The sequence below is a fragment of the Littorina saxatilis genome, linkage group LG3, assembly GCF_037325665.1.
Source record: "Littorina saxatilis isolate snail1 linkage group LG3, US_GU_Lsax_2.0, whole genome shotgun sequence".
Classification (NCBI taxonomy): Eukaryota; Metazoa; Mollusca; class Gastropoda; order Littorinimorpha; family Littorinidae; genus Littorina; species Littorina saxatilis.
Window position 1 is genome coordinate 71,794,202 of NC_090247.1, and position 11,317 is coordinate 71,805,518.

An 11,317-nucleotide genomic window follows, 5' to 3' on the forward strand; every position below is an offset into this window, starting at 1 on the left:
TATTTGTAACGAGTTAGCAACCATTCAACCATTTTTAGTTTACTATCTCACGAGAGAATACAGGCCAGTCGCAAATAGTACAGATATTATGATACATTGATACTTTCTATCCATTTGTCTACACGAGAGAATGTATTATTTATCATACGCAAGGCCCAAAATGTCAAAGACGATCACATTCAAATTCATAGTGTTTTAGAGAAAATCATATTTGACCACCCCCAGATATAAAACGCTAAAATAATTTTTGTTTAAAGTTAACCAAGTGACTCCCCTTTTCTTTCTATATATTACATATTGCTTAGATGAATCTATGCAGACACTTTTAAACACGCCTGAAAGTGGCGAGTAGAAACATGTAAATGGCGAATAAAAATGTAAATCTTCTCGCCAAATGCAAGTAAAGTTGCTGAAACAAATAGCTGGTTTGGCGAGTAAAAATACAAAAAATTTGCTCTCTGGCTAGTAAAGTATGAGAAGTACTAGCCAAAGGCCAGTGCCCCATTTCGTGGACTTTCAGCGCTGTTAAATGAATCTGACTTGGGACTTAAATGCACTAAGCGAGTATTATTCACAGATGACGTTATGAAATAGGCTTTTGCTCCAATAAAACAGAATCTGAAGAAACACAATAATTATGAACACCAGACAAGCACACGAGACTTTGTCAGCAAACAAAGAAGAAATTTCACAAATTGTACACACATTTACAGACATCACATATATTTCAACTGGAAACTCACACGAAAAAATAAGGATAAAGGTAAGAACATGGACGTCTTATGCAATCCCATTTTAGAATTATCTGTAAAAATAAAATAAAAAAGGGCATTGTATTTGTAGAACACTGCACACACCTTATCAAAAAGACTAAAACGCAGTTAAAAAGAATTCTTACACAAGTGAAAATTAGTGACAGTACATTATTTTGTGAGAGTACTACACACACATTAAAAAATACACTAAATTACAGATAAGAATTTTCCAGGCACGATTAAAAAATATGGACATTACATACATGTGTGAGAACACTAAACACACCCTATTAAAAGAGACTAAAAATACAGACAAGAACTGTTCAGACAATGTGCACAAGTGAAGAAAGCCAAACCAAGAAAATAAGACGTCAGTGTCCACAAAAGACGGGGGTGAAATAAAACTTCATCCATCTTGGTGCCTGTCATCCCTGGGACAATCTCGCGCCGTTCATCTGTCATCCTCTCAGCCACAGGGAGAAGAAAAAAATCAGTCCTCTGTGTGAGTTTAGGGGTGGGGGGGGGGGGGAGGGTAGGATGTTGTGTCGTGTGTCTGTCTGTTTGGGATTAAACTTTGGTTGTGCATTTGAAGCAGCCAGTCTGTCTGTTTGGCTGAAAAATCAGCAGTGTGTCTATTTCGGTGTGACTGTCTGGTTAGCTTGAATCAAACTTCGTATGTGCTCTCTCTCTCTCTCTCTCTCTCTCTCTCTCTCTCTCTCTCTCTCTCTCTCTCTCTCTCTCTCTCTCTCTCTGTCTCTCTCTGTCTCTCTGTCTCTCTCTCTCTCTCTCTCTCTCTCTCTCTCTCTCTCTCTCTCTCTCTCTCTCTCTCTCTCTGCTGTAAATACTTTTGTTACGAATAGCGAAAGCCACGATGGAATAAGAATTCCCCACGGATTATATAGGCTACTCTGAACACAGCAAGATGATTGTTTCAGCTTATACCCCCAATTCCAAAGTACAGTTGTTCTTCCCAAACTTGCCAACAACAAGAGAGCTACAACACATGAAGACTTTGTTTGTATGGACTGACCCGACGAGGACGGTTGTTCACCCCCAAGGGCTCAGCAAACTCTGCAAGATGACAGCTTTACGTGAAAATTAATGTGGAGACCGGGAGAAAGGAGGAATCCCACAGTGGGGGAATTATTAAACAATTGTTTACAGTGTTACACCTGACCTGTGGATACACACCCCTCAACCCTACACACCAGCCCTGAACCCCCCCCCCCCCCCCACACCCCTCTAAGCCCCCTCCCCACACACGCCTTGCCTGTTCGGGACTGGGACGAACAATAGACGATGTTCGGAAATAAGTCTGTCAATTTGTTATGGGTTGTGGAGTAGTTGTCTTCCCTTGTTTCCATAGAAACACCGAGGCAAGCCTACAATGTCACGTGTAGCTTGCCTCAGTGTTTCGATCAAAAAGCAAGGAAACATAAGGGAAAGCACCTCTTCCACAACCAATGCAAACCCGACACAGTTATTTCTGGGATTCGTCAATTGCACCATAGACCCAGATTCGCCTTCGCTGACCTCTGGCTCTGCCTGAGATTAGCTGAGTAATACGACTGACTGCCTGTTCATTGTATGTCTTTGTGTTCTTCTTCTTCGCTTGCTGACTTGCTTGCTTGTTTTTCTTGTTTAATAGTTGATTCGTTGGTTGAGTCGGTGGGCTCATTGTTTGATTTCTACCGAGTTTCTACAGTCTTCTGAGCGTTTTTGTCGGTGTACAGAAACCAAATATTGGTGGGAAAATGTTGCCTCAGCTATTTTATCAGCGGTGTGTGGGTGTGTTGAAAGTGTAGGCATTGTGGGCACATTCATGGGGAGGAGCGGACTAGTAGCGCGCTGAATTTGGCTTCTAGTCGAATAAAGTTTGTTCGATTGCTTGAGTGTGGTCACGATACGAACACTCCCACGCAGCTGGCAGGCGTCCAATGCATACCACGGGAGGCGATCACTTGCTCTGCTGGTAGGGCAGGAGATGGATGTCAGGCCGCATCCTCCTTAGCACCACGTACATCCCCACCACCCCCACCAGCATCCCCACAACCAGCATGGCGAAGGCCATCCCCCCGAACTGACCGTGCGTGTAGCCGCTAGAACTTCTCCCGGAAGCACTGGCGTCCACGTTCCCATCCCCAGCCGTCTTGGCCGAAGAGTCAGGCATCTTCTGACCAGCCGCTGCCGCCGCCACCGCCGCCGCGCTGGGTCCTCCCCCAGGCATTACGTTTGCCCAGAGATGGTCGAGGGTCTCCCAGCTCTTGAGGGACCCCTTGACCACCTCCAGGTCCGTGCGTTTCAGCGGGTGGTTGATGGGGACGGTCAGACCGCTGTCGACCGCCGCGGTCAGCTTGTCGAAGGCGTCCTTGCAGGGCAGCTGGGGAGGGTCGCTGGCCACGGGGGGAGGTTCCAGCATGGAGAAGAATATGTTGAGGTTGCTGGAGACGATGTCCTGCCACACGTTGACCTTGGCGATGCGCAGCATGTTGATGCCGGCGGCCTTGGCCATGGCGGTCTTGATGGAGGACAGGAAAAGGTAGCGCTGGTTGCTGACCACGTTGCCGTAGGACCCCTTCATGGAGAAGTACACGTACATCTCCTTCACGTCCTTCTTGTAGCACATGCTGATGTCGAACGCAGACATGTCCATGTGCATGGGCAGGTAGTTGAAGATGTTGATGGTCTTCTCCATGGCGTGCGCCATATGCATGCGCGCAGAGTCCCAACGGAAACCCCTTGGAGGCGGGGGAGGCATGCGCGTGCGCAGGAGGTCACCGGGGCGGTGGACTTTCGACGTGCGGGTAGGAGAGGGCCCGCCCTCGTTGCTCTGCCACCTGTCCCCCCACTGCTTCAGGGCGCGGTCCCCGAACAGCCCAAAGAAGGGTCCCACCCCGCTCTTCACAGCCGTGGTGTTGGCCAGGTAGGTGCCCACCAGAATGTTCATGCGCGAGAGGTCCAGGTCCATGTTCATCATGTTCAGCTTGCTGCGGAGGCGCGCCGAGGGCCAGCCAGCGAGGAAGTAGATCTCCTGCACCATCCCGGACTCGGAGGAGTCTGCCCACACGTCGACGGTCATGTCCCGCATGGTGCGCTGCCCCTGGTACTTGAAGTCGCGCTGGCCGTACATCAACAGCTGCATGCCGTGCTTCATGCTGATCTCCTGCCCCTTCCCGCCGTTGCTGGTACTCAGAGCCGCGGGCATGGGCTTCACGGAGCAGTTGCCGTCGTAGGAGTCGATGACGTACTGCACCAGGTTCTGATAGTCCTCGATGATGGTCAGCTCGGTGAGGCCGAACCTCTCCCCTCTGCCGCGCGGTGCGAAGCGGTCAGTCTGGATCAGGCCGAAGTCGTAGTCGAACAGCATGCGCTCCGTCATCGGGGGCCGGTTGCTGCCCGCCACGTAGACTTCCATGTACAGGGAGAACTGGTCTGGGAGCTGCGGCATGGTCTTGCTGATAATCAGAATAATAATAATAATAATAATAATAATAATAATAATGAACACTTATTAATCGCCCCTTCTCATTCGACCTAACGGCGATGTACAATAGCAACAGCGTGCGCACGCACACACACACACACACACACACACACACACACACACACACACTCACACACACACACACACACACACACACACACACACACACACACACTGTCACACACACACTGTCACACACACACATACACACACATACATACACACACACACACACACACACACACACACACACACACACACACACACACTCTAATACAGATTGTGGATAACAATACTATAAAGACTATCCTTAAAACATTTTTTTTTAAACTCGCACCTGATGCTGCGCTGACACACAGTGCCTCTGGGAATCTCGAACACCGCCTCGTCCGCCACGGGGCCCGAGCGGAAGAAGGAGAAGTCGTAGACGTGGGAGAAGTTGTGCACGCCGCTGATGGGCTTGCCGTCGGCGTCCACGTTGGTGGCGGTGCCGTTGATGAAGGCCCGTACGGGGATGAGCGGCTCGGCCGTGGCCGTGCTGTAACCGGGTTTGGAGAAGAAGTAGTCCATGACGTAGGCGGCCCTGATGACGTCACCCGACTTCCAGGTCTGGCAGGACTGCCAGTGGTACACGGGGATGCCCCGCACCACGTCCTCGCCCAGAAACACCTGTACAACGAGAGCGTTGTAACAGCTATTACAAAATTAATGTCAATGGGACATTTTTAAAAAGTCAGAAATCTTGTAAACCGGTAAATGTGGCTGCATTGTACCGGCTGAAATTGGAAATAACATAACATCTGCTCGAAAACTGTGATGGCTGTGTACATGTTACCCCCCATAACGCATATAGACATACACCCTACATATTTATCCCATGTCAAATCCTGGGCACTTCTGAGATGATGGACACAATCGGTGCATTCTTATTTAGTCAGGGTTAGGCCAACAGCCAATAGAGCCTTTTCCGATAGTGACAAGTCGAACGTGCCGGGATGGACTGCAAACTGGTTTATAGGGGTGCGGGTTGGAGACTTTGGGAGACTGCCCGGGAGACCTGAAAATAGTATGTGGGAGACCTGAAAATAGTATGTGGGAGACCTAAAAATAAAATCGGGGACATCTCCAGGCCGGGACCTAATGATGTGGGCCAAGCCACGATCTGTTCATTTTTTTAACAACTGTCTGGGTAGCTTTTTGTGAGTTTCATTCAGCTTTAAGAGACTTTAATCCTACCTTCTCAAAGTCGTCTCCAAAGCGGAAGACGTTAGCGGCCTGCATGATGGTGGGCCTGCCAGACTGCCGGAGCTCCGTGAAGCCGAACACGTCGAAGGCCGAGTCACTCAGGTTGAGCGTCCTACACGTGCCATCCGCCTGGATGTCGAACCGCTCGCCCGTCCCGTAGTTGAAGATAGAGGTCACTGCAAAATGAAATCGATTAGGCCAAACAAAAATATATGTTGGTTTAGGGTATAAAGTCCATAAAACAACTAACACGTGAGTATCCTTTGGGAGTCCTACTTTACTCTTATGTAGGCAGCTGACAGAAACTCATAAATGATCAACACAATTGTGAAACGTATGTTTGAAGTACTGCTTCAAGTGATTAGGGTGTTCACGTTTAAACAGGGTTTGTTGTTTTGATGGCAAACGACAGCGACTAAAGAAACCAAGACAGCTCTTCTTCAACCTCTCGTCCAACCTCTCGTCCAACCTCTCGTCCAACCTCTCGCCCGTCGCGTAGTCCAAGATGAATGTAACTGCAAGGTCAAGATAAGAGGTGCTTCTTGTGGTGATTTGTGGGTTTGTGGTACATGTGGAGACATACCAGCGCTGTTGGCAGGGGTTGGGTGGGGTGGTGTCATTTGGAAGGTAAAAATAATGTTGATTTAGTTGTAGTCGGGCGTTCTGAAGGGAACTAACGTTATGTGATGCGGTTGAAAAGGTGACGCTCTGTAAGTGTGTGTGTGTGTGTGTGTGTCTGTTTTGGTGGGCGTCTCACTGTGCCTGTGTATGTATCTCTGTGTGTTTGCCTTTTTTTACTTCTGTTTTTTTGTTGTTGTTATCCTCGCCTCTCCGTCTCTGTCTGCGCTACAGTGAAGAGGTATCCAATCACGAGACGAGAAAGGCTGTGTTATGGAAGTCCTGTCATCTTCCTTCCATCCCCTAGCTCTACTTCCCTTTCAAGCTTTAGCTCAGTTCTTTGTTTTGATTTGATGTTCCTTGCAAGGTAAAAGTACTATTCTGATCTTGAAAGCACCTATATAAGAGGTCATTTTCTCAGACCTTTTCTTCATAGTGTCAGTAAATTAACCTTCATCTTATGACGCCCTCTCTGTTGAGACCTACATTTCTCAGATTGTCGGAAGTCTTACTCTCTAAATTAACCTTTGCCGGTCGTCGTAGGTCCGTGTGGACCCAGAAGGGTGTTTAATTGCAAATATCTCTTAACCCAGTTGGAATTTTTTAATGTGCTTTTAAGAATGCCTCAGACACATAAAAAGCTCTTTTGTCATAAAACTTAAAAGATCTTAAATTTCAGCAAGAAGTAATTAAAAAAAACAAAGGTCAAATTTAGACTACACACGGAAGACATCGTGGGGCCGTGCGGGCCCATGTTTCTCTAACTGAAGGAACTTACATAACAACTAGTAGGAGAAAGAGTCCACACGGCCCACGACTATCCTTAGCGGATTATGACTTTATTCAGTTATTCTGGAGAAAAACCGAAATGCTTGAGAAAAACTGCCTTTTCTGCAGCATTTCTGCATGATGTCATCTTTCGCCGAAGCAACGTCTTTTACTGCAGTAAAACAGTTTTTCTGAAGCATAATGTTTACTTTGTTTTCTGCAGCATTATTGCGATTAACTTTTTCTTCAGAATAGTCTGTGACAGTTTTTCTGGAGAAAAACGAACGACCTTGTAAAGTAGCGTTTGTATTCGTCGCCCCATGGGATAGTCAGACAGACAAAATACAATCGTTGTCACGCACAACTATTGGTAATTCTGGATGAGTCCATCTCTCGACAGAGGGGGGCTCGCGTCCTCCAACATTATAATGAGCCAGTACAAAATGCTGCAGAAAAAGTGTAAACAGGTTTTCTGCAGAAAAACAACAGCACCGTTTTACTGCAGCATTCTTGATTTCAATTTTACTGCAGTAAAATGTTTTGCTCCAGAAAAACCCGTTTTTTTTCCTCACTTCGCTTCCACAGTTGTACCATAAGAAACCAACACCAGAGAGAAGCAGCGCCCTGAAGCGCTTTCACTCAGTTTGATTGTAATAATACTCATACTTGTGGTGTGTTTTCTAGGAAATCGTGCCGTGTGCGTCTAGATTAAGGTGTACAGTGGATTCCCCACATTCTTTTGATTCGTCAAATTCGCCAGAAACTCCCCCCCCCCCCCCCCCCCAACGGTCAGACCAATTATATCCCATTAACTGATTATGGAAACCACCATACCTGTCTCAATGCTGCTAGTAATACTCATAGCCGCCCTTTGGTTGGGATAGTCGTAGAGACAAAGTTGAGACTTAAATTTCTCAGAAAATGTAGCTCTTAAGACAGAGGTACCACTGTGTTTTCTTTATGAAATATGCTTAACGAAAACCACAGTACCAGTCTCATTGCTGCTAGTGATGATCATGGCAGCCCTCTGGTTGGGGTAGTCGTAGATCTCCACAGATTTCACCGCAGTCTCTTTTGTTTTAAGATCTCAACTTTAGGCAGTCTTAAGACAGAGATACTACTGTATTTTCTGAATGAAATATGCTTCATGAAAACCACAGTACTAGCTGTCTCATTGCTGCTAGTGATGCTCATTGCCGCCCTCTGGTTGGAATAGTCGTACACAGAGGTACCACTGTATTTTCTGAGTGAAATATGCCTGACTAAATATGAAGACCACAGTACCTGTCTCGTTGCTGCTAGTGATGCTCATCGCCGCCCTCTGGTTGGGGTAGTCGTAGATCTCCACAGCCTCCACCGTCGTCCCTTTCTGCACGATGTTGGCCTCCACGTGGATCTCGAACTGGCTGGCCAGCTTGGGCATGACTTCTTGCGAGGGAGGAGGTCTGGAGTTGGGTGGGTTGGGGCACGGGTAGCTCAGCAGTCCGTCTACCCGGGGTGTGTGGAGAAGAAGGGTGAGGAACAGGGTGGATAGCAGTGTGAGGTAGCGTGCTGGTGACCTGGGTGCGTGGGATTCGGTCGCCATTTTTGTTAATCTGTTGTTTGTGGGCAAGAGACCTTTCGCAGGATGTGTAAAGTTTGTGCACAGAATGCCTACAGAATGAACTGTTGCACTCCAATCATTAAGAAGTCCTTTTTTTCCCCTTATCAAAGAAGAAATTAAAAGAATTTGAACAATTTTTATTGTGTGATATCTTGCACTTTTTAGTTGGACCTCTAGGATTCAACACACAGAAATGTTAAACAGACAGAAGTCCACCGAGACTTTCAAGCTGTAGTTTGCGAGTGATGGAGACAGTTTACGAGTTGGCAATGTGCCCTGGCAGCTCAGATGATGACACTTATTGGCCAAAAACGTATGGCTACGACTCGCATTCTAACACCTTGTTCCCCCCTTGGACGAAGCAGGCAATTATCGCGAATACCTCGACGGACGAAAGAAGAAAAGGGTGCCTTTAATGAAAAGCCTGACGCAAATGATTCCTTTTTGATGCAGCTCAAAGTGTCAGCCGTGCATGAAGACAGAAGGATGAGTTAATGTTTTGTTCACTCTTGTGTTTTATCCTTTCTTCTTCGTCTCACAGTTTGCTTGTCGTCTGCTCACAAAACTTGTGTTGCACAATTTTATATATTTGTTGTCATTCATACAGCAAACCTCGTTTGCTCACACAAAACGCCGTTATGAAATGTGTTAGTTTTACTTGAAGAATTAAAGCTGCTTTGCTGTTTCTTTTGCTGTGTTTTTCACTCCTTCCCCTCTAATTGTCCAATTCGCTTGCTGACACCGTTATGAAATCGAAGCTAGCATTTTCAACAGACGATCAGTAGCGGGTATAGCGACATTGCTAGCTCCGCAGACTTCCTCTCAAGCCACTTCTCTAACAACGACTGATTCTGCAACAGTCTCGTCTCGGTGACAGGAACCTCTCGCGTGATTTGGGGAAGCGTCTGACGGAAAGACAGTACTACGCAAAAACGGAGAAGTCGTGCGCGAAACTGGACAAGACAAAACAGTACGAGACAAGACAAGGCACACGACAACTTAGGTCTGGAGAGGAATACACAACCACACGACGTGGAGCTCTGTGGTGCGAGTGAGGCTGATGAGGGGGTCACTGCTATTGTGAACCAACAGAGAGAGAGAGAGAAATTGGGGATAGAGAGAGAGAGATGGGGGAGGGCGAGAGAAAGAGGGGAGAGAGAGGGAGAGGGAGGGCGAGAGAGAGAGGGGGGAGAGATCAAATCACATTTTATTTTACGAGGGTTGTGGCATAAGCTCATATAAAGTTAAATAATGTTATGTTGTCTTAGTATTTTGATTGTACAGCGCTTTGAGCATGGTTAAACCCTGGATACAAGCGCTATATAAATATTATGCATTCTTATTATAAGCAATATAAACGAGCTTCTTTTCAACCAGCCCTCGCCAGAGAGAGATAGAGAGGGGGGTAGAAAGAGAGAGATAGAGAGGGGGGTAGAAAGAGAGAGATAGAGAGGGGGGTAGAAAGAGAGAGATAGAGAGGGGGGTAGGAAGAGAGAGGGAGAGAGAGAGAGGCTTGAGGGGGTTGAGAGTGCGGCCACTGAGTTAACCGGAAAGTTCTGGTGTGTCACCGGTTGACATCTGAAAATGTCGATAACAAAATGGGTTACCGGTAAGACCTACAGGATGATTTTTGAGTCACTTGAGAAAAAGTGACTCTATGTAATCGGTCAGTGTTAGTCTATCCGGCCGGCCGTCCGGCCGGCCGGCCGTCCGTAGACACCACCTTAACGTTGGACTTTTCTCGGAAACTATCAAAGCGATCCGGCTCATATTTTGTTTAGTCGTGACCTCCAATGACCTCTACACTTTAACGATGGTTTCGTTGACCTTTGACCTTTTTCAAGGTCACAGGTCAGCGTCAAAGGAAAAATTAGACATTTTATATCTTTGACAAAGTTCATCGGATGTGATTGAAACTTTGTAGGATTATTCTTTACATCAAAGTATTTACATCTGTAGCCTTTTACGAACGTTATCAGAAAAACAAGGGAGATAACTAGCCTTTTCTGTTCGGCAACACACAACTTAACGTTGGGCTTTTCTCGGAAACTATAAAAGTGACCGGGCTCAAATTTTATGTGAACGTGACTCCCAGTGACCTCTACACTTTGACGTCTGCTTTGGTGACCTTTGACCTTTTTCAAGGTCACAGGTATGTCTTGAAGGAAAAAAATTGAAATATCATATCTCTGAAACTATTCATCGGATTTGATTCAAACTTTATAGGATTATTCTTTACATCAAATTATTTACATCTGTATTGTGTTGTGAATAGCAATTTCTTCCTGTCCATCTGATGCCTCATATAATATTCAGAACTGCGAAAGTGACTCGATCGAGCGTTTGCTCTTCTTGTTAAAATGTTGTTTTACATGTTTTGTGGTACAATGTTAACACAATCACAACATAGTTTGACCTTTTTTGTTTACTTGTGTTACTGGCATGTCGATATCGTTACAGGAAAGATTTGTTGTTTGTAAAAAAAAAAGTACTTTTTTAAAAAATTTTATCAAGAGATACGCAGTGTACGCAGCATTATATTTGATAGTTCCACGATCGTGTCATGTGGCAGATGGGAGAAGGTTTTACGGTGAACGAATAGAACCCACTGCACCCATTTTTACCTAGTGATAATCTACCTTGGCGTTGACGAGGGGGAGGGGGGGTGGCGGGGCAGAGGGGAGGGGGGGTGGCGGAAGGTTTGCTTGTCAGCAGTGGGGAAGAAGGTTGAATGGACGGAGGAGGAAGTGTGTGTGTGGGGGTGGGAGGTGGGGATATTCAGCAGGATGTCACAAGGCACGGGAGGTTTTATAAGTAATGATGCCACACGGAATCCGAGGCTAG

At 46.4% G+C, this 11,317-nt stretch overlaps 2 protein-coding genes across 2 annotated transcripts in view; one reads left to right on the forward strand and one right to left on the reverse strand.

Moving 5' to 3' along the window:
* LOC138963180 (large ribosomal subunit protein uL23m-like) overlaps positions 1-11,317 on the forward strand; it is a 68,588-nt gene that overhangs the window by 45,660 nt on the left and 11,611 nt on the right. The gene's annotated exons all lie outside the window — the stretch shown is intronic.
* On the reverse strand, positions 1,997-9,591 carry LOC138963177 (uncharacterized). The gene is made up of 4 exons (XM_070335215.1): positions 8,155-9,591; positions 5,476-5,660; positions 4,577-4,908; positions 1,997-4,210 (listed from the first exon to the last, which is right to left on the reverse strand). Exons 1-4 carry the CDS (start codon positions 8,453-8,455, stop codon positions 2,713-2,715), a joined length of 2,316 nt encoding a protein of 771 aa, XP_070191316.1. The 5' UTR covers positions 8,456-9,591; the 3' UTR covers positions 1,997-2,712.

Coding starts and splice junctions, on each gene's coding strand:
- LOC138963177 (XM_070335215.1), bottom strand. CDS start 8,455: ATGGCGACCGAATCCCACGCACCCAGGTCACCAGCACGCTACCTCACA. Junction 5,661..8,154: donor CACTAGCAGCAACGAGACAG/GTACTGTGGTCT, acceptor TTCATTTTGCAG/TGACCTCTATCTTCAACTAC. Junction 4,909..5,475: donor TTGGAGACGACTTTGAGAAG/GTAGGATTAAAG, acceptor CTCGTTGTACAG/GTGTTTCTGGGCGAGGACGT.